Source organism: Solea senegalensis, linkage group LG9 (assembly GCF_019176455.1).
Source record: "Solea senegalensis isolate Sse05_10M linkage group LG9, IFAPA_SoseM_1, whole genome shotgun sequence".
NCBI lineage: Eukaryota > Metazoa > Chordata > Actinopteri > Pleuronectiformes > Soleidae > Solea > Solea senegalensis.
In genome coordinates this window covers 3,363,160-3,389,855 of record NC_058029.1, presented here as the reverse complement: position 1 = coordinate 3,389,855, position 26,696 = coordinate 3,363,160, and the positions used below count along the sequence as shown (strand labels likewise).

Genomic DNA, 26,696 nt, shown 5'->3' with positions numbered 1-26,696 from the left:
GGAAGGGGAGGCCATGCGGCATTTGTTTGGGCATATGACAGCGTCAGTGACGCAAGCGCAGCACAAGATGTGTGTGTGTGTGTGTGTGTGTTGAGGAGAGAGAATGTCAGCGGTGTGGGCGATTTTTCAGATTTTTCAGGTATTGTTTCTCATATTTGAGAGTTGTGTAGTTTTATTGTGAAGGGAAGTGGCGCGGTTGTTGTTGCCGGGAGGAAGGGTTGTTGACTTTATTTACGTACCCAGTATAGACGCCCTTATCTCGGTTACAGTAACTTTGGCAGGGTATTATTTGTATTTATGTTCATGTTTGTAATTTATGATCCAAACTTTCTCACAGGAGTTTAGTGAGTTGAGGGAGTTAAACTGTACTTTAATTTAGTTTCTTTACTTACTAGTTGGTTACTTGTGTCTTATGTGACCTTGTTATTTGGAGGTAAAACATGTTTTGAAAATAAAGGAAGACATTAAAAAAATTCAGCATTCTGTACAAACTTTTATCATCTCAGAAATTCAGCTTGCATGATTTTCATTCTGTACAAACTTTTATTATCTCAGAAACTTTTTTAAAAAAAAAAAACATAGATATCGGCAGATATCGGCCATAGCAGCAATATTAATATCAGATTTTTTATATAAAAGGGGATGAGCAGTGCTGGACACACTTGTACTGTACTGCTCTGCCCTCTGCTGGTCACTCACACACACTGCTCAGACTCAGGCTGGTGTTGCTCTACTGTGTACTCTGCCAATTTCATCAATTACAGTCAAATGTTTACATTTTGTGCATGGCTGCATATGGACATAAGTTTGAAATCCATGCATTTAATAATGAAACAGTAACAAGTTGATTTTCTATTTTACATCATAATGATGATGATTTTTAAACATTTCTGGTGCCAGTATCTTTAAAAGAATAAAAAGAATCAGCCACTGATACTTGTTTTTGCCAGAAAACATAACAAAACAAGGCAAAAATTGTTTTTAAAACACAGCGATATTCAATCAGATGAATTGATAATAAAAAAAAAAATCACTCTGTATTGACTGATCACCATTAAACATAAATATAAAATCACTTCAAATGAGTCCAGTGACAACTGCTCTGTTTATAAAAGGCTTCATTTATTACAAAGTTCTAGTACAAGGTGGCAAACGACACATTATACAAGAGCAAATAAGTATTTACACAATTTAAGAGCGGGTTGTTTTTTTTGTAAGGACAAGAAAGAATAAGAGTATTTTCTCAAGTGAAAAATTGCATAAAAAAAAAAAGGCACAAAATGAATGGTTCACTTTGTCTCTGCTTTTTCCATTTCTCAAACATCCTTCAATACCCTGGATTAAAAAAGAAGAAGACGACGACGACAAGGACAGAAAGAAAAGTGTGGTTTTCCTGATAATAACAACCTGCATCATTTTCAGGACAAAGACTTCACAGCAATCTGGTCTGGATTTTGTAATTGGCAATTTGGTGAAAATAAAAAATAAATAAAAGGCAAAGTATAAGCAAACAGATAAGATGACAAAAATAATGATTCAAATAATAACAATAAAAAAAAAAAAAACAAGCCCAAAACAACAAAGACGTTCCAAACTAGTTTGGGTCGATAAACGTGAACCACATCAGAGGCCAGAAATGATGCGATTCCAAGAATGGAATGAACGCTGTAAGACGATGACGGTGGGGTGGGGTGTGTGGGGTGTGGGGGGTAATCGATTGGCGCTCGGCAGGAGCTGGCGAGACGACGACACGAGTGTCGGTGAAAACCACACTGAGGCTGAAACACCGCATCGTAAACGAGTGACGTGACTTTTAAACTGTGTCTTAAAACAATGCCCTCGTTCTAAACTCTGTGTGTGTGTGTGTGTGTGTGTGTGTGTGTGTGTGTGTGTGTGTGTGCGCTACACATTCACTCTGTGACCAACGTTTCCACCACAGCGTCCGACATGATGGACCTGTAACTCACCTCATTCCCACTACATCACATGCATTTACCCTCTGATTAAAAGCACTAACATCATAGTCCATGTGTGTGTGAGTGAGTGTGTGTTAATAGTGTAATTACATGTACATTTGTGCTGTGCCACTAAGAGCTTTAATATATCTTTTTTTTTTCCATACATAAGGGCCTTTAACAGGCAGTAACGTGACTATTAGTGAAATCTGTGGCACTCACTCACACTTCAGACTGTACACAGTGTTATAAACACAGGAGAGGATTAGGGCCACATGTGAACATTATTTTAAATACAAAATGAACTGGAATTCTGAGGGAAAAAAAAGTGAAAAACTGAAACATGACAAAGTAAATTAATTCTACGATTAAAATTCAGACTTTTTCCCTCAGAATTTTGAGTCTTACAATTCTGAAAAACAAAACAAAAAAAAAAAACTCAGAATCCTGAGAACAAGTCACTGAAATGTGACGTAAAATGAAATGCGGCAAAAAGTCAAAATTCTGAGAATTCTGAGATTAAAATTCCGATTTATTTCCTCAGACTTGTGACTTTAATCTGAGACTTTTGAGATTCTCTCTCTCAAAAACAACTCACTGAAATATGACTTGAATTTAAATATGTCAAAAATCTGAGAAAAAACAACTTTAGTCTTTAGTCTCTACAACTTTAATCTGAGACTTGAGATTCTCACAATTCTGGGGGAAAAACAACTCAGAATTCTGAAATATGAAAAAATCCTGAGAGGTCACTGAAAATATGACTTTAAAATTAAATTTGAAAAAATGTCAAAATTCTGGGAGGAAAAGCCGGAATTCTGAGATTGAAAATTCCAATTATTTCCCCTCAGAATTCTGACATTAATCGCTCAAAATTCTGAGACAAAAGCGCCAGAATTCTTACAAAAAGTCACTAAAATACCACTTGAATTTAAATATGACAAAAAAATTCTGAAATCTGAGAAAAAAAAGGCGAAATTCTTAGATTACAAAAACCCAACTCAGAATTCTGAAAACAAGTCACTGAAATATGACTTGAAATTAACTTTAGCAAAAAGTCAAAATTCTGAGAAAAAAAATTATTCCGAGTTCAAAAATCCAACTTTTCCTCTCACAATTGTGACTTTAATCTCAGAACTTTGACATTCTCGCAACTCCATATTTCTTACAAAGTCACTGAAATATGACTTCAATTTAAATGACAAAGTCAGAAATCTGAGAAGAAAAAAGCCAGAATTCTGACTTTCTTCTCAAAGTTTTGACTTTGATATCAGAATTCCAGCTTTTGTTTTCCCCCAAAAACTTGACCCTAATTCTCTTCCATATAACAAAGTTATCTTTGACCATTTAATATTTATTTTATTTAAGTACATAAACAACATTATGAAATTGGAAATGATTTGAAACTATTCTTTAAAAGGGAGCTATAAATAGTTTATTATAAAGGTTATAAATTTGGTTAAATAAATATTAATAAACTACTAAAGATGTCAAATTTTAACACAATGATTTGATCAAACTATGTGACAAGACTTACTTATAAAGTGTTAATAACCTAATAATGAACCATTGATATAAACAGCCTTATATTACAGTAGTACCCAAATATCTTTGTTGCTTTTTTATTTGATTAAAAAACAGCGTCTTAAATGTCTTTTTTATAGTTTTCTTTGCTCCAATTAACAGAAATAAAGCATTAAAACTGAATAACAAAACATTATTTTGAGGTTTGTTCATTTTCTGGATTAAATCTTGAAAATTATGAATAACAATTTTTGTTTCTGCAAACTGATTGAAAAGATCAATAAAAATAGCTGAACTCTACTGAATAATTATTTGACTAAACCTTCTTCTCTGATAAAGACCCTCATTCATAACATAAACCTCAAAATAATTAGATTAGTGCTGGAATTAATTTTTTTTTTAAATGTGTTTTCCTGCAGATTTTTTGGCTAAATCATGGTCAAAAATAACTTGCCATTGCCAGTTTGAGTCATTAACCAAGTTAAGAATTAACCAGTCACCTCAGCTATACTACTCTAAATCCTTTATCCCACGTCTGCACCTAAAATATGCAATAAATACCATAAAATTCTATAAATATAGTAGCTATTATGTGCGTGGTGAATGTTAACAGCAGCCTCCATGGAACAATACAACATGTATACGTATATATGTATATGTATACACATATATATACATATGTGTGTGTATATATATATATATATATATATATATACACATATGTATGTATGTATGTATGTATATATGTATATATACATACATACATATATATATATACATACACACATATATATATATACATACACACATATATACACATATGTATATATATACATATATAAATATATACATACATATGTATATATATATATATATATATATATATATATATATATATATATATATATATATATATATATATATATATATATACACACATATGTGTATATATATGTGTGTGTATATATGTGTGTATATATACACACACATATATATATACATATATGTATATATGTGTGTGTATCTATATGTATACACATGTGTATATACACATATTTATATACATATTTACACATATGTGTATATATATATATATATATATATATATATATATATATATATATATATATATATATACATACACATACATATATACACATATAAAAAGGAGTGTTGCTGCCCATTTTCTAACTGTATAAGTTCTGCAACATCACAAGAATCCAATTCTCTACCTTCACTGTTTCTCATTTGAAATGTGTCGAATTTAATTTTCTTCCTTTCTTCAAAGTGTAATTTCACAGTAACCGTCACTAACCGCCAGTAACTGTCACTTACCGCCAGTAACCGCCAGTTGTTCAGAATAATACGTTCTGAAGAAGGAGCAGAAAGAAGGAAAAAGGTGACAAAGTGACTTGCTGGCATGAGGCCACTGCAATGCTGCCATGGAAACCAAGTTATATATACAGTACATATATATTTGTATAAATATTTATATTGAAAAAAAAGGGTTCCTGCCTTTTAATAATCACCACCGCACTGTAACTTTATCTCTTTTCCTTCCCTGTTGGAGCAGATTGTGCAGTTCATAATTAGGCAGGCAATTAGAAGAAAAGAGAAAAAAGAAAAGAGAGAAAAAGAGAGAACGGCTCTGGCCTGAAAATCAATTCCAGTCGGTGCAGAACAGAATCAATAACGTGGACTAAGAGAAGAAGAGGCAACGATTCAATCTGCATCATACTGAACCAGAATCGTCGCTGTCGCTGTTTTAAACTCAACGACAACGATTCACACACGGATTATTTTTCATCGTTAAATCCTCTTCTTTTTTTCCCCACTCGTCCACTTTGACGTGAATCCCCCACTCGCTGGGACTCTTAATGTTTCCAGTTTTTTTTTTGACGTTATAGTCTAATCTCAATCTACGAGGAGAGGCGTGTTTGTGTGTTTCCTCCGGCTTCATACAACCCACAGCCTTTTCCAGACTTAAAGAGGGGACCGTTAAATATTAACAGATTATGTTTTTCAACCTTAAATAAAGGGACAGTGTGGGATATTAGAGTGTGCTACATACTGACACAGTTAAAAACTATATTCCCTTGCTTTACTTTGCTATTAGACTATGGTTTTCCAGGTGGAAACACTTTGAAAAACACTTTACTTCCATGCACCAGTGACAAAAACAGCACTTATCTTCTTCCCAGAACACAGGTGTGTTCTTTTGGTGGTTGAAAGCCTTTGTCAGGATTTATCTAAGGGACACTTGTGATTTGCACAGAATGGGAAACTCAAGAGAATTTGAAAAGGTTTTAAAAATATTGCTTTCACTTGAAGCTGAGAGAAAAAAGGTTGTTGAACAAAAAGGGGAAAAGTGCAGTCAATAAAGTACGTTTAGAAACTTCCACGTTTTCCACGTATCAATACGATGATCGACGGAAACGTTGCATCTTCTTATCCTTCGGTGGTCACCAGAACTTCTGCGCCACCTACAGCTCAACTCCGTGAAGTAACTTCCACTATTGTGACATAAATGTGCGTTTTCTTTTAAAACAAAATCGGCTAAAGATTTTTTTTAAAATTAAACACTGTTTTTGTCAATGGACTCCAGGTGCAGAGGAGGGAGCAGTTTGTAAAGTGACACAAACAACACTTTCTTAACAATGAGATAAAGCAGTAAACATGTTTCTGTTTTTGTTTTACAAAACACCCTGAACTACCCCTTTAATACGAGAGAGCGGGTCTTCAGCTTCCCAGCAAACACACAAACCTCGCTTGTGTAACTTTGTTAGTAAACTGTTTGGGCACAGAGTGCCTGTTAAACGACATCTACTGTAAACTGTTAAACAGCCCAAACCTTTTCATCTGGACAGTGAAGCGGCCATTTTGTGCCTGTCGCTGTGAAACGCGCGCGCGCATGCCGTCACTGCTCCTTGCGCTCACGCGCCGCAGCGTGCGACTGGTCGGGCTTCCACAGCAGCGGCGCGCTGAAGATACCGATGACGCCCAGGTTGAGGGCGAAGCTGACGACGAGCACGCCGATGGTGCTCAGGAAGGAGGGCGTGGCTCCGTGGCCCACCAGCCACGCCCGCCGTGACATCATGTCGGCGATCACGCCCTCCATCTGGAAGTGGGTTCCCACCACGGCGCTGACGTGGAAGAGCTGGTGACTGTGGCCTGTGTGAGGGGAGACAAACAGACTCGACTCAGCTTTTTATGATTCTGTGGGCAAGCGGTCGAGTGAGGCGTCTTTCAAATAGAAGGTGAAGGGTTCGATTCCCGGCTCAACTTGTCTACGTGACGATGTGTCCGTGGGCAAAGACACTTGCTCCTGATGGCTGTGTGAATGGGTATGACGGATTCAAAGAAAATTCACGACATATGAATGAGTGAATGGCAGAAACTGCAGTGTAAAGCAGCTTTAAATGGACTAGAAAAACAAAATGTACCTGCTAAATCTACTTTTTTTTTTATTTATACATAAGAATACATTGAAATGTGAATATACATAATAGGATCATTCAGTTTGTTTATTTTTATTTGATAATTATAACGTCACCTCTGAATTTTTGAAAGCCTTTTTAATGTGAATATTTTCCTTTTTTTCATTTAACAAAGAACTCACTTCAACGGAATTATTTAGTTTGTGCATCAACATTTTCTTTTAATTTTATGGACCAAAAAACTCATCAAATAACAATAAAAAATGAAATCCAGATAAATAGATTACGAAAATGACCATAAATTGTCGACCGAATACATGTAGTGAATGAATGACAGCTGATAAATGAGGGGAAAATGACCATAAAATAAAACTAAACTATTATTTTATAATCTATGTATCTGGATATGTTTTGTTTTATTATTTGATTAGTTGTTGGGTACACAAAATGTCAGAAAATGTAAAAAAAAAAATCTTGTTTATTATCTTTGCTGATGTAAATTTCTGATCTTATCAAATATATAAAATGATGTGATGACATCAGTGAGTACGTTGAATTACCTAATGAATTCAAAAGAAAACTAGGACTAACTTCCTAAATTCATTTAGACTCATTTAGTCAACGTTCCAAAAAAGAGATCCTTAAAATCTTTGGACCCCGTTCTATAATTGTGTATTTGAGATTTGATCTGAAATAATCAGTTTCTCTGTGATATTGATTTTGTGAACTGCTCGTCTGCAGTTCCTCCATTGTCCACCAGACAGCAGCAGCCCACACTTTGGGGAATTACAGCCCCTACATCTTTGAAAAGCAGCAAAATTCACAACTTTATACACAGATTCATATTTATTCCAAATTCCAAAATAATAGCAAATATTGCAAACGAGTGGAGAACTGCACTTAAATCGCAGTTTTAAGGTTTAATTACAAATGTATGACGATGTACTGATAATTTACTCCCAGCTCCTGTCACTGAGCTGTTTTTAGCCTCGACAGTGAGGTGTCCTCCTCTCTTTTGTTTGAGCTCGCAGTCCTCGGACAACGAGGCGCGTGTGAATCTTTTGCCAAAACAAACAACAACAAAACAACAACGCGCCATTGTTTTGTGGACGGCAGTGCGGCAGAAGATGAAGAAGCAAACGAAAAATATCCACAACCTCACATGGAGGGAGGTTATGTGAAAGTTATACGTGTTTTAATGAATATGCCAGTTGCAACAAATGGAAGCGTTAGATTTCAACGGGACGTACCGATGTAGTCGAATCGCCCCGGGGCAAGCCTCTCCGGGAGGTGGGCGGTAAACAGGAAGCAGGTGAGGAAGGCGAAGAGGAGGTGGTAACAGTGACTGGACAAGGCGCTGCTGGAGCCGCAGTTTCCTCCACAGCACAGAACAATCTACACAGAGATGAGCAGATAAAAAATAAAAACACTGATGGACGACAGTGTTTGTATTTAGGTACGATTTTAGGGGGAAAAGGAAATTTAGTTTCTGGGTTCAAACCTGAGTGTTTATGTGTAATAACCATTAATACAAACACACAGAATCCTGTGGCTTTATGGAAACAAAACAATTCACAGTGGGATTTAAAGGGGCAGAAGTTCAGAGGATCTGTGATCGGCAGCTGAGAGGACGTAAATTGTAAAACAGTGAAGCTGTGTGCGACCGGTGCTGACGCTCACCCTGTAAAACAGAGGCGCCGTGTCGAATATAAACGGGACGATAAACGCTACGGTCCTCATAACTTTACTCCTCTTTGGGAACTGCAACTCCAGGAACCTGTGGACACAGACGCAGTAATCATTTACAATCGACTGTCATTTTAGACATTTTTACCTAAATAAAACACTTTTTTTTTAGTAAGTAACCATACTTGGAAGATATAAAAAGCTCAACTGCACATTTGACTAGATGTCAATCTCACACTGTCCAAGCACCAAATACATGCTGTGCTTTATTGTCCATTTGACAAAATGATGTCAAATTAGAGAAAATATCAAAATAAGATATTCTAATATGACACATTTTCGCTTCATCGTTGTGGATTATTGAGGGGTCTGAATATGAATAATAGATATTTAACTTAACTAGGTTTAATCCTAATAGAGCTGCAGCAATTTCCCAGAGGGAACCTCCCAAAGGGGTTAATAAAGTCGTCTGTCTGTCAGCTAACGATTATTTGCACGATTAATCGAGTAATCATTTGGTCTCTAAAATGTCAGAAAATGCTGAGAAATGTCGATCAGTGTTTGTCAAACCTGGAAATCATAATGTTCTCCAACGTCTCGTTTCGTCCACAAACCAAAAATCAGTTTTTAATTAATTCTTTGTAATATGGGGTAAAGAAACCAGATTTAAGAAGCTGAAACAATCAGAAATCTTGAAAAAAAAAAGCTTGTTTCAGTTCTAAATCCTAAACTTAAACACTGGACCATCGTCACCGCGGGCCCTGAGCGAAACACTCACGCACCTGGAATAACAGGACAAACTGGTGCAAAACAACGCGTTTCCAACGGCGATGGGCACGAAATGTTGATGGACGAAACTGTTCACCCAGCAGTCTGGTATGACGTAGTGTCCGTAGCTTATGGCACAACCTGAGAACACAAACACAGAGCAGATATATAAACACACTGTTGGGCGATTTGACCCGAGAGGGTTAAAGAAATATAAAAGAGGGATCAAGTTTTGGGTCACTTTAAATTAAAGAAAGTCACCTTTGAAAAAGGTTACACAGAGTGGGTGGTGGTGAATAAGGAGAAAAGTGCATATAAGGCATTTAATCAACACTTGATAAATAATTAAGTATGTAAGGACTTAATTGTTATGATGTTTAATTCTAGTGGATGTGAGACAAGAAGGTGTTTCAATGTGGCTTTGAAACTGCATAGGTTTTAAAACCATTTCAACATATACAGTAAAGTATCTGAAGTGGAAAACAAACACAGTGAATTATTTACATAACATAAATCTCCCATGACACATCAGTGGATCCGAAACTTTAGAACTGTCATCTCAGGTCCTTAAATTAGCCTAAAATGGCTACGCTATGCAAAAATGTACTTATTTGCTCCTAGCCGCAGAAAATGCCACCTTCTCCAAAACAGCTGTAAAAAGATTATATATAAAAAAAATGTTCCCATATTAGAAAAGTTCATCTTTAAAAAAAAAAAAGCAAACGAGTTGTGAAAACAAACTGGCCTTTAAAGGGTTAAAATTGAAAAAAATAATATAATTATATATAGACACATACATACATACACACACACACACATATATACATACATATACACACATATATATATATATATATATATATATATACACACACACACACACACACACACACACACATAAATATATATATATATATATATATATATATATATATATATATACACATACAGTATATTTCCACTTTAAGTTAGTCAGTCTTTTAAAAGTACATATATACACATACATACATACATACATACATACATACATACATACACATACATACTGTATATACATATACATATATAAGACTGACTAACTTAAAGTCGAAATATACTGTATATACACATATACAGTATATATAATATTTTTACAGCAGTTTTAGGGAAGGTGGCATTTTCTGCCACTAGGAACAAATTAGTAAGTTTTTTTTAAAGGAACTCTTACGGGTTAAATCATTTCACAAAAAGAGGCAAAGAGCGGGGACACATTTATATGAAAATCTGACTGAACACGTCCACCTACACAACTACAGCAGCGATACAAAAGACAAATAGGTTTGACAACGTTTTGAATAACATGCAAAGTTATTTGCCAGGCAAATGACATACAGTTTATTTATTTTGTATACTGTTCTGAGGGCACCGGTGTGTGCGGTGCCAATGTCGGTGGTGTTTGGATAAGAACTGCAAAAGATATAACTTAGAAATGCATTGAAAACATTTAAATATTGAAAGGTTACTGCGCTACTACACTGAATTTAGATTGCAGCACCTGTTATGACTATTAATGGCAACTACACCTTACCGAGGCTGTAGAGGCTGAGCGCTCCGTAGTCAAAGAAGTAGCAGATGTGGCGGGACTCCGGGGACATGGTGCTGAAGGTGTGTGCACAGCTGGAGGTGAAGGGGTAAATGCAAATGAGCACCATGTAAACCAGCAGCGGCCAGGTGTAGCTGTCGGTCAGGAAGTTCAGCGTAGAGCAGAGGACACAGAAACGCCACAGGAAATACCTGGAAACACACAGAGAGATGAAAAATGGCCACATGGAAACACAGCAAACACATGTGAAATACACCAAAATGTAGAAGACGACATAAAAGCATGCACGTAAAGCTTGCACGCTGTATATAAACTCCAAAACGACAACAATGAGGAGGACGGCAACAGCAAGAGTCACTTGCCAAGAGATGCAATGCTGCCCTCTACTGTTCAAAGTTCCCAATCACACTTTGAAGACCATAATCACAGCTCAAAGTTCTTTAACAGGCCTTTCCTCATGTATTTTGAAAGAAAACACCCGAGTTTGTTATTGTTATTTGTCTCAAATGCCAGATTTTTATTTTTTTTTTCTAGTCAAAGCCATTAACTGCTCTTTTGTTTTAAAATCCCTTGACTTTAAACTGATTGTAGCTTTAATAATTTTTTACAAACACAACCCAAACTACAAGACAAAGGAAGGCTGCTCAGTTGGGTGACAGCCTTTGCCAAGTCTATAAAAAAGCGCTATCTTTGATCATTGTCCACCATTTTGCACCCTGATGACTGTTGGAAGCCGCGTTTGAAGTTTTGCTTTCTTCTCATGTGTTGACCCCGTTCTTCATTCAACCTCTGAATAAAGACACTCCTCAAGTACAATACTTCCATTTTTGACACAACACCGCTCAGTTACTGGACTCCACATATCAAAGCACAGCCTTCCCAAGCACGGTAACATTAGACAGTAGCTTACTTTTAGTTTTTTTTCCTGAAATATTGGAGCGATGTGTTTGACTTATTTCACTCTGAATGAGTTTTTGCCAAGCTAAGCTCTGCAAAAGCTGCTGCCAGTTAAAATCTGAGTGAAATGGCTCTAAAATCCAACAGCTTCCTCTCACCTTCAGTGCTTGCTCAGTGGCACGAGTCTCTCTTGGTGCATTCCATTTGTAGTTGGAATTCTGATTTCTAAATTGGAGCAACCTCACATATACAAACACTGCGTCTTTAAAGTTAGTAGCACATCTGTCGCATTAATTTCACAGTAAATCGGTCGTACACGTACTACTGTTTTATCTATATCTGTGGACATGTTGCTACGGGCCACGCGGTTGGTGTAGTGGTTAGCACTCTTGCCTTTGACACAGCACCCCTGTGACACTGGATGGATGGACATGTTGCTACACTGTTTTTGTGCAAAACATACCATGTGAGGTTGGCATCAACTGGTATTGCTAAAAATGGCTAGCCTGGGCTACGTTTGCATTATGGCTTCTTCCGGACTTCTCTCTGGAACGCGGTTAACTCAAAGCTCTGACTTCCGATGTAAATGGAACGCAGCATCAGTCTCAAATCTGGGAGAAACTATTCCATTATCTAATCAGAAGCCAGAACTCCACAAAAAGGTGGTCCTCTCTGCTCAAGAGGTTGGGTTTGTCTGTGATTAAATGACCACACCTTTCCCCAAATGCATTCACTAGGTAACATAAAAAGTGGACAGAGAAAGATGCAAAACAAGAAATCACTGACAGTAGCTTTAACTGCATCAGTAAGACAACAACCATCAAGGTCAAGAGAGGCTCAGAGAACCACCAACCAAAAGCTCCGTGTTCTTCCTGGAGCTCCAGAGACATTTGAGGAGATGGTTTTTGGGAACTTCAAAACACGTCAACATTTGCCAAACGTTCAAACACGTCACCACAAACACACCATGTTGGAAGGAAGTGGGTCCAGATGTTCATCGTCTCGTTGTTCATGTGAAAGCTGCTGAGGACACAGTCCAGCGCTGAGCTCTTGGGATGACGGTATCCGGAGATGATGCTGTCCTCTCTGAACACCTGAGGACCAACCAGACAATACACATCAATAATGACACTGGAGAAAACTCTTTGAGGACTTCCAAATTTGTGGGAAAGCAAGGACTGTAAAGACGTGGTTTGACCAAAATTTGGTTCCCACAGAGACCTGACCTCATCTCCATCGAGCACCTTTGGGGTGAACTGGAACAGAGATTGCGAGCCAGTAAACATTGCAGAGAGGGTCTACAGTAAATCCTTCCTTACCTTGGGGATCTGATGGTTGTCATACAGCTGGGGAAGTTTGAAGCGGAGGATATCTGCGGGCAGCCGGATGACACCCCTCCCTCTTTGACAGACCTCCCTGAGCCTGGCGCGTCCTCTGCGGCAGAGGACCAACCAGACAGGATAGTCAAACACTGGCATCCGAGGGCCTTGTCCTGGGCTGCTGGGCTCCCATCGCAAGCATCGGCCCAAGCCCTGGCTCCATCCATCTCCAATGCCACTACTGGCCCTGATCCCCTGCCACACTGGTAACACTGAAAAGACACAGACACACACAGTTGTTACCTTACATTATAAACCTCCTGCGGTCCAAGGTCATCTAAGGGTCTCTGAGGTTTTAGCTTCAAGAGCTATTGGTAGTTCCGATGTAGACATTACCAGAATTCCCATGGTTCAAGTGACGAGACAGCAAAAAGGATGGAGGCACAATAGGAATTATTGTTCAATAATTCAATAAGAACGATACTCTGCATCTCCACTTGGGTGTGTGTGTGTGTGAGTGTGCAGCTTGCACAGACTATGTCCCACCAGAGGAGGGTGTGGTCCAATCATAGAGCAGTTCAAAGAGAAAGCAGGGGGGTTGGTGAGTTTCCGAGTTGGGAACCAGAGGCCTAAGATCTCGGAAATCCCAAGTTCTGACTACAAAGGGTGGCTGTAGTTTTACAAAGAAAATAAATTACATACAAGCAACTACTACCTGAGAAACCACTGAGCCTTCTAACGTTTACAAAGCAAGATGAAAGCAATGACATTAAAATGAAAGCTGCCAATTTTATCGTCTTCAAACACATCCGTCACCTGACTTCCACACGTTGCCTAAAGCACCTCGGCTGCACCTTGTTTTATGACACAGTCTGATGGTTAAAACGGCAACGGCAACAATATTAGTCACGTGCACAGCCATGCAGGTTTGTTGAGCTTCTCACAACGATGCTTCGACTCTGACACGAGCGCGCAGAAACAGAAACATTCATTGTACTAGTCAATACAGCAGCGAGCCGATTTCTACTTGCTTGCTTGTAAACGGTGCATCTTTATTCAGTTGTGTTTGGAGGCCTCTTCTCCGGAGCAACAACCGCCTGTGTGGATTACACCAAGGTTCAAACACAAAGGGAGGAGGAAGGTGTGGCCGTCGAAGCCATTGTTAAGGTCCAAGATACTGACACTAGTGGGAGTAAGTGTCCTATATACAGCAACCTTTGCATTATGAACACAATACAGGGTTATTTAAAAGCAAGGATAAAAACCTTTTGTAGTACACATTCGTCCTTAACCTTTCTGCCTCAATTACAGTAAATTCAGCGAGTCTTTGTCAACGATGAAGCCTTTCACAGACATATTAGAGCTGCTAAATAATATTAACCATCATTTGGGTTAAAATTGATTTGAGCCAGCGCTTACCCTAGAAAATATTGTTGAAGGTATTTAATGCCGGGCATAGAGTATTCTTAAATAGACACACATAACAAGAAACGTGCACACACACAGAGAAAAAAAACGCACAAAATCGAAGATTTAACAAGTTTTCATTGAATTCTGGAAAACAAACATTACACAAACTGTAAACTGATCAGGCAAAAAAATCGAATTATTCTAAACTAAATGAGAAATAAACAATGAACACGCTGCTGAATTAACCAGAAATAGATTATGCTGAGTCCGACTTTACACACAAGAGGTAAAACTTAGCCTTGATCTTTTTATTCCATAATTTCGACTTTTATATTATAATTCCGAATTTTAATCTCATACATTTTGACTTTTTTTCCTTGTTTTTGTAATTGTTTCAGATAATTGCACAGCACTAGTACATTGTCATTTGTGTTTATTTTACTGAATAAACAACACAGTAAAGCACATATTACTATTGTTTGCAAATATCCACAGAAAATAAAATACATGACTTTTTGGTACAGTCCTGTAGATTTGCAGATTTACTGTATATCTCCAGTAGAATACCAGGGTCAGCATGTGTCCCAGATCTATCTGTGTTCCACATTAAAACTGCAGCAGCAACAACAATCGCAGGGAAAATGTTACATCAGTCTCATGACAGTAGTCTCGTAGTGTGAGGTCTGGAGCTGACACTGATAACAATCTCCTATTGTGGCTGCTCTTGGGATTTAAATTTGAAGAATGCCTGCTATTGTCACGCTGCATTTGCCTGCGACAGAGCGCAAGCGTAAAACTGTACTTTTGTGCATTTCAGTCAGACAAAAATGTTTGTGTATTTCAAAAGACTGGGTTTATTTATTTCCCCTAATGTCATGTAAACTTAACGTCTCTCTTGACTCAAATTGGTGGAAAAACGTTCTAATCTCTGAATGCGAACATTTTGTAATCTCGGAATGTGAACATTTTCTAATGTTGGAATGTGAATATTTTCTAATCTCTGAATGCCAACGTTTTCTAATCTCTGAATGCGAACATTTTGTAATCTCGGAATGTGAATATTTTCTAATCTCGGAATGTGAATATTTTCTGATCTCTGAATGTGAATATTTTCGGATCTCTGAAAGCCAATGTTTTCTAATCTCAGAATATGAAGATTTTCAAATCTCTGAATGTGAATATTTTCCAGTCTCTGAATGCAAACAAAAGAATACTCAATTAATCGAGGAAATAATCCACAGATTACTGGATTCTAAAAATAATCATTAGTTGCAGCCCTACTGTGTAGTATTATTATAATTATCATCACTAATACTACTGTGTACGCCATAACACAGTAATTTGCCATTTCCTGTGTCGTCTGCACAAATCTTGCGAGAACATCACTGTTGATCGATATTGGAAGTCGTAATCGCTAACGTTAACCTTACAAAGTCCCAGTTGCTAATAGCAACAACTGACCAGAAGTTAAGGGACTGGCTTATATATGGCGGAAGTTGTGCATATAGCAAATTCCCACCACAAAACAACATAACATCATTGTTGCCCTCTGCTGGACAACTTGGTAACTACTTTTTTCAAATTGTCTGATGTGCTTCTATGCTGCATATTTTGAACTCAAAAAAGTTCAAAAAGCATTAATGTAACCATTAATGGGTCCATTCCTATTGTAAACATTTAGATTCTTAATGATTAAACTTTAAATTTTGTGGTATTGGCAGCATTGTTTTCTGTGAATATCTCTTTCATAACCAAGCAAAATTGTCATGGAACCTGAAATATCTACATGCACTGGAAATCAAAATCGGTATTGAATCAATTCAGAAAAATCTGTACTGATACCAAGTCCTTCAATCATATTTCATTCCACCACTATGACACAAACCCGCCGACATACAAACTTGTCTGTATGTGAATGTGAACAATGTAAACAAACAAAGGCATTGTTGGTCATATTATCTCAGACGTTTCATCTGTTTAAGGGTATTTAACCATTTTCAAACATTAAAAGCTAATACAGACAGTTTAACTGGCCTGACTGGGTTATTACAGCTCAAACCTAGAGGAGGCTCCTCCCCGTCAGTGCGACAACAACAAGAGTCGATCACTAACTCGTTGCAGCCCAGCTGCAGGCCGCGCGGCCTGATCACTGACAGAGTGAGCTTTGTGCACATCTGAGCTGTGACGGTATAAAACGTTCCGGCGACTGACACTGGACTGGTATGAGGCTCCCGTCACTCACTCACACACAAACACACACTATCCTACAGTAGAAAACATGCACAAGCATAGATTTGTGTCAATATAACAACAAAAATAGCGATTTAATCATTCAAAAATATTGTATTTTATTGTTATTATTATTATTGTTTAAAAATACACTTGTTCTGTGCACTCCCTGATTTGTTCTTGGCGCTCCCTTGAATTGGTAGGAAATGTGTTCATGTGATTTTACACATTCAGTGTTATGAAATCAATGAATGCATAATAATCGTATTATCGTGATTAATTCTCTGACAATAATCGTACCAAGAAAATCTATAATCTCCACACAGACCCTGAAAGTATGTCAGTGTGTCCTTTCACACTGTCCCTGCTCCATTAACGTAACTGTGTGACCAAGTTCTACACGCTCTACATTTGATTTAAAAGACACAAATGAAGATAAATGGGATTCGTCCGATGTGCAGAAAACATCAGCACATCACGCTGATCCTTCAGTAAAGAAAAAAAAAAACAAATCTCACATCTCACAAAGCTCTGTGGAAAATCATGAACTTCATGAAACACACTTGACAAAGGATCCACAAACTCATGATGTTACAGCATTGATATGTAGCATCACTCAACCACGCACAGGCCAGAAAAACACTCCCTCCCCTCACTCCTGCCTGTCGGTCCAAGGTCGTTGTGCGAAAACTTGACGGATGAGTCACGACTTGTCTGAAGACCAGGAGGCCGAGGCAACTTTAAACGTGTAGTAACTGAAAAATGAAGGAAGTTTAAAGCGTGTGTCCATCGTCTCTCCACGAAAACACATGTTCACATGTTAACAATAACATTTCATCAAACCCTTTGTTATGATTTCAATTATGAAGTATTAGTCCTCTGTTAAATATTGAGATTTTAGCCATTTTTCCTAGTAATTGTTGGAGATTAACCTACATTTTTAGGATTGTTTAGGATTAGGATCTGTTTTTTAATGGATCTTGAATTTTTGGAAGGCCTAAAACGTGAGGTTATTTAGAACACCATTTCAAAACTTTTTTTTTTTTTTACATGCATTATAAAATAACTGATTTTAATATTCTTTTATTAGTTTTTAAATCCTTAAATTATCTTAGCCCCACCTTACCGCTCTGAGCTGCTTCTTCCTTAAAACCCATTTTTATTGTTTGGCTTTTGACCCAGTATGAGACATTGGTTTTTTTCTCTTTTTTTTATAGTTTTATTGTAAGACTTGTAGATTTGGGTTGTTTTTATACTTTCATGTATGTTTGTAAAATTGTATTTGTTTTGTTTATCGCTGATGTACAGCACTTTGTTTCAAGTGCTTTATGAATAAAGTTGGATTGGATTGACACTTGTCCCACCTCTGGTGCTAAAGTCCTTTTTTTGTTTTGTTGGTTTCTTTCCTGAAGTGTAAAAAGCCCGGTATGCATTTGTTGACAAATTACATTCCGCAAACTCGGGGAGAATAACAATTTATTCTAAATGACGTTCCGAATGTTTCCTACTACTGCTTACGTGAATCCAACAGCGACCACAAAACCACGAGAAGCTGAAGATCACGTCCAAACTGCTGCTGAAAGCACCTGAAACCTGAAAACCCTGTCTCAATTCTGGACTTTACTCAAACAAAACTTCCTTCCTCTTTCTTCTCCTCTTGCTTCTGAAATTCCTTACCCTTGCGTGTGATGTCGCCATGTGAACTTTCTCAATGGACGTCTTTATTGGCCCCGAGGCTGACAATAAGAAGGCTGTGCAGTATGCACAGACAGAGCGCGTTGCCCACACGGACCCTGCACTGTGTGACAACGTCTGATTCCTCTGTTCAAACACGCACAGAACGTCTCATTTTTATTCTGTGACCATTTTGTCCCCCCACACACACACACACACTTTACTACCGGCTGAACACCTCGAACACATGTCTGAACATGCTACGTTCACCTGTTCGCCTCAAACATCAGTGAAGAGGAAAGCAAAACTATTCAGACTGTCATTTGTTTTTTTCCCTCGGTTAGGGAAAATCATGTCAGTCAATCACTTGGTCCCCATGGTTCTCAAACTATGGTGCGTGTACCACCAGTGGTACGCAAGCTTCCTCTGGTGGTATCACTTATCACTGTATGCGATCGGAGCGGAGGAATTGTTACCAAAGTGTGTTGAAAATTGAACAAATAATGATACAAAATTATAATAAATTAAATGACAATAATCATAATAGTAAAAATAATAATAATTAGACTGACTTCATCTCCCGCTTCATCTCCCGCTAATTTCACTACACCAGTGCGAGAGGAAGAAGAGGATGATTAACTTGGACGTCAAAAACTAAATCTCATTTAATCAATTTATTTAAATAAAACTACACATAACTTTTTGTTGTTCGTTTACTGAATGACAACAATTTTGATAATCGATTAATCGGTTTCATATATATCACCATTTTCTTTGCTCCATATAAGAAAAACAAAAATCAAATTTCGTGGACAAAACAAGACATTTGAGAACATCATCATCAGTTCCAGAGAAGCCCTGATCTTGTTTTTATTATTCCTTGTGGGATTTGAACAAAATTACCCACTTTAGGGTTAAAGAGCAACAAAAATAAGCCTGGAAACATGGAAGCACATAAACAAGATAACAGACACTGTTGCCGCTGTGAACAGCAAAAATTAAACTTTTCTATCTCTCTATGTAGATACGTTTCCTATACTGACCTTAAAACAATGTCCCAACTTCCAAGGATCCTGTCACACTACAGCAGTGGTGAAAATTAAAGTACATAATGTAAACAAAATCTTATTAATACAGCTAAATACTGCAAAACTTCACTTTGTCTCAAGTGGCTAAAGAAGTGTCATCTCAGGGGTTCTTTATAAAATGTATTACACACACACACACACCTTTTTATTTTCTGACAGGTAGGTGATCACCCACATTACAGTTTGGTAATAATCTACCCACTGGTGCATCACATACAACTCAAATAATCCAATTTGTTATAATAAGCAAATGCAGGACTAGACACACCATCATCAGGATTTGGCTGCAATTTAAATTTAACAAGGCCTCAACGCAGTCCCATTTAACAGGTTCAGACATGTATATCTCAGCGACATAATAACAGATCAGAATGAATGTCATGCTTGTGTAAGATGGTAAACACTATAAACCGGTTAAGTTCTATACAGATCCAGAAAGTCGTCTGGATCCAGTGGATCAAAATGTAGACATTTCAAGCGTCGGTATGAAATGCATGTGTTACACGGTCTATGATATGTGTAACATGGTCTATGATACGGTATATGTTACACAGTCCACGATATGATACGTGTTACATGGTAAAACGATACGGTATGCGTTACATGGTCTACGATACGATATGATACGTGTTACATGGTAAAACGATACGGTATGCGTTACATGGCCTACGATCGATACGCGGTACATGGTCTACGATATGTGTTACATGGTCCACGTTACAATACGCGTTACATGGTCTAAGATACGCATCATATTGCACGATGGCGATATATCTCCCTTACTCTGTTGTTCCTTTTTGTTTTTATTCAAATGTTGTTATTCAACCATGCAGGATCATCTGCATAAACCAACAGTCTGATCTGTAGTCTGGTTCCAGCCTTTGACAAACACATGGGAACAAACAGAAACCAGTTTTAATTCAAATGCTGTGGAGGTCACAAGCAACAATCTGGCCGAAAACAAATATTACCTTTGTAAATTGTATCATATATATCAACTGACGTCTACTCCAGCACTTCTGTTTGATTAAGGTCAGACAATGTTTCTTTGCTCCATGAGCAAAGAAATTATGACAACTGAATAGTTTCAAATTTGTGAACAAAACAAATTTGAAAAGTGTTTTCCGTCTACTTTTAGAAGCTTAAAGATGTGAGAAGAATCAGCCTTTACTTTTTTACGTCACCAGAAAACATTCACATTCAAGAAGCTGATAAAGCAGAAAGTTTGTTTCAATTATTTAACAAAACAACAACCATCAAACTGATTAATTGATGATCACATTTGTTGAAACTCTTTTAATGTCAGGATTATGCATCTGGCCATAGAACCCTGCCTAAATGTTTCATTCATTTTGAAACATTCTCTAATAAAAACACACGTGGTAACAGATTCTAGCCAAACACACACACACGGCCCTGCAAAATGTCTCCAGAGCAACAGTGAAGCAGGAAAAAAAATCACAGTAATCACATGCAGCCTATTATTCCCACAATGACTGAGATTCTGTGTCTCTCAATGTGTGTGTGTGCAGGAATTCCCATAATAACAACACAAGTCCTCACACAGGAGGGAACAAGAACACCAGCGCTCTCTCCCTTTCTCTCACTTTGAGGCTACAAACATGAAACGCGCGCCGCTTTGATTCAAATGTATCCACTTACCGCGACCCTCCGACATGAGGAGGCGGATGTTCTCCTCCACGGTGTCTTTAAACACGAACGGTTAAAGGCAGACTCGGTCAGCGTCGTCCTCCCCTCGTCCCCGTGTCTCTCTCTCTCTGTGTCTCAGCTGTGTCTCAGTCTGTGTCTCTGTCCTGCCTCTACCGCCCCTTTTCCTCGTCGCTGCTCACGTGGACAAACGCAACAACAACAACAACACGAGCCTTTTGTAGCGTTGACTCGCTGGTCACATGACCAGAAGACGTCAGAAGACGATTTCATCGGTGAAAGCTGAGTTAAAACAGAATTATTATTTTTTTATAAAATTGTTGTTGTTTGTGTTTTGTTATTACAAAATGATAAAAAACACCAAATGCAGTATTTTAGTCCCTATTAAAATAACTTTTTTTAAGTCATTAACTTTTCTAGAACATATGGACCAAGTTTGACACCACTAGCTATTTTTGTTTTTCCAAAATGGCTGACTTCTGGGTGGGCGGAGCTACTGGAAGTACCTTAGAAATGTGTTTGGAATCATGAGAGCACAACTATGTGCGACTTGGACGCGATAGAAAAAAAAAATGCAAAATAAGCATTGAACGCAATTTTAGCCACTTCCTCTCATGGCAAAAGTTCCCCCCAAAAAATCCTCAAGAAACTTTGGAGTAAGCCGGACAAACTCACCAAAAAAGAGCGAAATACCAACACACACGGATAAAAAACTATCACACAGACGCACTTAAAGAGACAATATTTCAAATAAAGAGGAAAAACGACCAAAAAGAAACAAAAAAACATAATCAGCGAGGAAATGAAACTGGAAATGGAACTGCCCAGCCAGTCAGTGATGACCTCAGTGATGACCTCAGTGACCCACAGAGTGACGTCACACACACACACACATATGGTGGAAGTTATTTTTACTCCACTTCATTTAACAGAAGTGACGAAGCCTCTTGACTAAATCTCCCCAAGGTCACAGGACGCGGCCCTTTTTTTCCTGATGTCCACTCTCACATGATCACATGACTGCGTGGACCTCGTTCACACGAAACAGGGGGGGACGAGGACGCACGCCTTTGTCCCGATGCCAAATCCAGAGACAAAGACACATCCTGTTTTGATCAGCGCAGGCAGGAAAAACTAACTTACAGTTTTCTGTCAACACGACTTTCTCCTCCATCAAACTCCCGTTTGTTTTTTATGTCAAGGATATTTTATTTTTCTTCTATATGAAATTGAATTGAATTGAATTTAATTGAATTTAATTGAATTTAATTAAATTGAATAAGATAAGTAAAAAGGCCACACGGTGATGTAGTGGTTAGCACTCTCGCCTTGCAACGAGAAGACCCGGGTTCGAGCCCCGGTTGGAACAAGGGCCTTTCTGCATGGAGTTTGTATGTTCTATGTAGCTGAGATTGGCACAGCACCCCCCGCGACCCTCTGGTGGAGGATAAAGCGGTTAGATGATGACTGATATTTTAATGACATGCATAAAATAAGAGTCATAACTAATTTATTGCACGTGTGTTGGTAAAAAAATGATTGCTCTTGTCATAATTTATATTGTGCTTTGGCTCATGATAGTTTGTTATCTTTTAACAGTGGGACCACTGCATTTATTTTTTTAAAAAAGCACAAACATTTCATGTGCACACTCACATTTTATAATAATAATAATACTCATAATAATATTAATAATTACTCCTTCAGTTACAATAGGTCAATAGGAAACAATAATGGTGAACATACATAAATTATATTTATTTTATCTATAGTAATAATAATACTGTTATACTTTACAAGAGGCAGAATTGTCAGCATTACCATATAACTGCCACATCATTATATAATTATACTAACATATTTGTCATTGTTATATATTATATTCGAAATAAAAACAAATAAATAACATTACAATTTATTGTATTTATGTATATATATATATGGATACAGATCTTATCAAACTATTTATGAATAAAATTACAAAATATTTTCAATTCTGATCATTGTTACTGTCATTTCTGTATTATAATGTTATTTTGAATAGGGAGGAGAAAAAAATGACTCACAACTTAATTAAACACTCGTGTGACTGAATAAATAGTAAGAATTCTCCCACGATGCTTTTCTCCAGAAGTTGAATCCTCCCTCATTGCATGGAAGTGTTTATCATTATTTTGTGAAGTAATGTTCACCAGCGTTTGTGAATTATGTGTTTTTGGACTCGCTTGGAGTTGGGAGGGACTTAGTCTGGGAGGAGATGGAAGAGGAGGAGGGTTTAACTGTAAAACACAACAATTCTTAGAAAGAGGAAGAGTCATCCAGGGTTTGTGTAACGTCACATCTCTGACTGACTGAGAAACAGCAGCAGATTCTTACACAACTTGAATGAAGTGACTCGTGCAAGAAGCTAAAAAAGAAAGTAAATATACTGTATTTCCCCCCCACACGCAACAAAATTACCTCATTCTTCTTCTTTGTGTTTTTCTTCCCCAGTCTCCCTGTTGTACCAAGCTCTTCCTTCCCCCTCCCTCCCTCCCTCCCTCACTCCCTCTGCACATTCCTGCAGAAATTCAATGAAAACACTGCTGGACCCTCTGATGTCGAAACCCTGTCGCACCCCAAGGCCCGAGGCTTGTATGGAAGGCCAAGTGTGTTTACAGCAAAAAAAGAATTAGAACATTTATTCTCAGTTTAAATTGCGAGATAAAAAGTCCTGTTTATGAGTTCGAAAGTCAAACTGAAGAGAGACAACGTCATATTTATGAGACTAAAATGTACAATTGTTATTTACGATGTCAAAATGACGCTATAAAAAGTCATCATTTTGAGATTGAAAGAGATGAGAAGGCGAGATGGAACTACAAGGTCATATTTTACGAGATAGAAAAATCACAATTGTTATTAAAGGTGACATCGAATGCTTGTATCACACATATATGTTAGTTATGGAGGTCTACTTACATATATGAACTTGTTTTCATGATTAAAAACCTCCTAGTCGCTGCAAACGAGCCGATCAAAATATCTCCTCACTGACGCTCTCGTCAGCCACGCTGTTTCAGACCAAAACCACACCCCCAGAACGTGGACTGTGTTGTGATTGGCCAGCCAACGAGTCCTGTGATTGGCCAGGTACCTGGAAGTGACGTAATAGATAGGCCAGCTCTCGGATACACAGCTCCACCTCTGGCACGGTGGATGCTCTGCATCTCAGCAGCTACAACGAGAGTAGTTCTTCTTCTTCTGCGGTTGAATGTACGCAACCGGATGTGCCCGGACAGGAGGCGCTACAGTGGTGAGGATTTCTGATGACGACATCAAATTAAGGAAGTGCCGATCCGCTTCGCAGAGCCCAGGAAAACAATACAACACTATTTTCTCAGCAGTGGCTGAACTGTTTGTTCTGAAACTTTAGGGTTTCATAAACGAGGTAATGACGCAGATACACACACACAAACGCAGCGTTAATTGGAGCTTCCGGTCTATGTGGGCTTTAACAATGTCAGTAATGTGAGATAAAAAGTCATAATCATGACACGTGTAGTCAAATTGACGGGAGATTAAAAAGCAAGACAGAGATATGAGGTTATATTTAGGAGTTAAAAAGCCCTAATCTTGATTTACAGTGTCAAAATGACAAGATAAAAAAGTCCAAATTATGAGATAGAAAGACAAAAACACTGTAGATAAAAAGTGAGATCGTGACACACGGTCATATCTATGAGGCATAATCAAAAAAAAGTCTTAGGTTACAAGATAAAGTCACACTGAAGAAATAAAACGTTGGTTTTGAGACATAAAGTCGAAATTATGAGTAACAAAATTGAGGTTAGGGTAAAGATACAAAGTTAAAGTTGTGCAATATAAAAGTTCTAAAAGTTAAATTAGTATTTATTATTTTAAATCAAAAAGTAAAAATATATATACATATATATATATGCAAAGAGATATATAAAATATAATATATCATTTATAGTTATGAGACAAGAGAGATGAGTGATTGTGACACTGTTGGCTTTCCGTACACTTTCCTCTCTTGTATGAGGCAAAGACACAGAGCTCGTTTGTCATGACGGGGAGACGAGGCAGAGAGGGGAGCAGCAGCTCTGACATCATCACCATCAGCAGCAGCAGCACAGCATGCATTTACATTAATATCCCCACACAATTACAAAAGCATAAACATAATTCCTGAAAAGAAAAACAAGACAAAGTTACTTACGCATGAACTCCAAACAGGCGAGACATTTCCCCACAGCGAGCACCGACCCCTGCATGGACATGGCCTCCAACAGATGAGACACTTTTCACTCCCTGGGACACGCGTTTACAAAATGATGGGGGTTTGTATGTTTGAAGCCTTCATCGTGTCCCCGCCGCAGCCTTTACATCCGTCCTCTCCGAGCTCCCTGCAGCCTCACCGCTTCACGGGCTTCCAGAAAGAGGGACCGTCGTCAGCGAGGGTCAGTGAGGTTTCCCATCCCCACCCCCACCATACCCGGTACAAGTGCCCTGCGTCTCCAGTGAGTCAGGGTGGCACTGATCCTGCTGCCAGAGGATTGGCTATTCTGTGTGTGCTCGGTTAGTGTTGGGCACGAGGCCACGGGGACAGAGAGGAACACAAGAGATCCTGGTTTCAGAGCTGAAGCAGAGAAACAAAGACTCAAGGGGGTTGAACAGGTTCACGTCGCACAAGGATTAAAGATGCAGGAGCTGCAGCTGAAACTTTATATGTATCATGTTTTTTAAAGTTTTTTTTTTAACACTAAAGCTCCAGTTTGTGACATTTACATGGGTTTATTGACTGGAGGCTGGACAAAGTAACCAATCCCCATTGATTGGGTTAAACTGGACACTAATGGCCCTTTTCCACTATGGTCCCAGCTCGCCATGGCACGGCACTGCACATGAACATATTATCTATTTATTAAATGTTTACACCAGGTCTCAAACCCGCGGCCCGCAGGCCCCTGGTTGTACTTGCGGCCGCAGGACACCACTGGCACTTGCCTAACCCCCTGGTGGTCCGCAGGCCCCTTGTGGCCTGGAATTTAATGCAGCCCTCCTCTTGATATAAAGTCACAGTATATCATCACAAATATCGTTATGTTGGGGGATTTTTTTCCCTCACTTTATCGGCCCCTCCTGACCAGACTAGACACTCAGTGGCCCCCAGGTCAGTTTGAGACCCCTGGTTTACATCAAATCTTCAATTAAGAAATTACAAAAAACACTATCTTAATTCACCTTCCTTGTTTCCATTAAAAGAACTTTGAGAACCCAGGACTGATGAACTTCTGGATTTTCGTCCCTGAAAAAGTCACATAATAACATAAGCTGTGTGTGTATGGAAACATTGATATGATTGCTGTGTGTTTTAAACTCAAGTACGTGGGGAGTAAACGGATATTTGTGTGATGAACAAACAGAAACGGCACAGAAATGATCCAGATGAGAGA

The 26,696-nt window shown here is 38.2% G+C and overlaps 2 protein-coding genes across 3 annotated transcripts in view; one reads left to right on the top strand and one right to left on the bottom strand.

Annotated features, from left to right (window-relative positions):
- The window catches only part of ptpn23a (protein tyrosine phosphatase, non-receptor type 23, a), a 19,793-nt gene extending 15,882 nt beyond the window's left edge, over nucleotides 1-3,911 (top strand). The window contains exon 24 of the mRNA XM_044034136.1: nucleotides 3,899-3,911. Within this exon, the coding sequence (XP_043890071.1) occupies nucleotides 3,899-3,911 (13 nt within the window). The remainder of the gene's footprint in view (nucleotides 1-3,898) is intronic.
- A 2,240-nt stretch (nucleotides 3,912-6,151) lies between these two features.
- On the bottom strand, nucleotides 6,152-26,641 carry paqr6 (progestin and adipoQ receptor family member VI). 2 transcript variants are annotated; one of them, XM_044034018.1, is made up of 9 exons: nucleotides 26,485-26,641; nucleotides 25,460-25,879; nucleotides 13,169-13,440; nucleotides 12,816-12,943; nucleotides 10,938-11,143; nucleotides 9,385-9,511; nucleotides 8,597-8,693; nucleotides 8,167-8,311; nucleotides 6,152-6,650 (listed from the first exon to the last, which is right to left on the bottom strand). In XM_044034018.1, exons 2-9 carry the CDS (start codon nucleotides 25,518-25,520, stop codon nucleotides 6,397-6,399), a joined length of 1,290 nt encoding a protein of 429 aa, XP_043889953.1. In that variant the 5' UTR covers nucleotides 25,521-25,879; nucleotides 26,485-26,641; the 3' UTR covers nucleotides 6,152-6,396. The 2 variants fall into 2 exon arrangements, with proteins under 2 accessions (XP_043889953.1, XP_043889954.1); XM_044034019.1 differs by lacking the exons at nucleotides 25,460-25,879; nucleotides 26,485-26,641 and adding an exon at nucleotides 21,232-21,374.
- Nucleotides 26,642-26,696: the final 55 nt, after the last annotated feature.

Excerpts from the sequence above, each read along its gene's own strand:
- paqr6 (XM_044034018.1), bottom strand. The coding sequence starts at position 25,520 with ATGTCCATGCAGGGGTCGGTGCTCGCTGTGGGGAAATGTCTCGCCTGT. Across the intron at positions 11,144-12,815 it reads ACCCACTTCCTTCCAACATG|GTATTTCCTGTGGCGTTTCT; the intron begins GTGTGTTTGTGG and ends GTGTGTTTCCAG. Across the intron at positions 8,312-8,596 it reads CGGCGCCTCTGTTTTACAGG|ATTGTTCTGTGCTGTGGAGG; the intron begins GTGAGCGTCAGC and ends ATCTCTGTGTAG.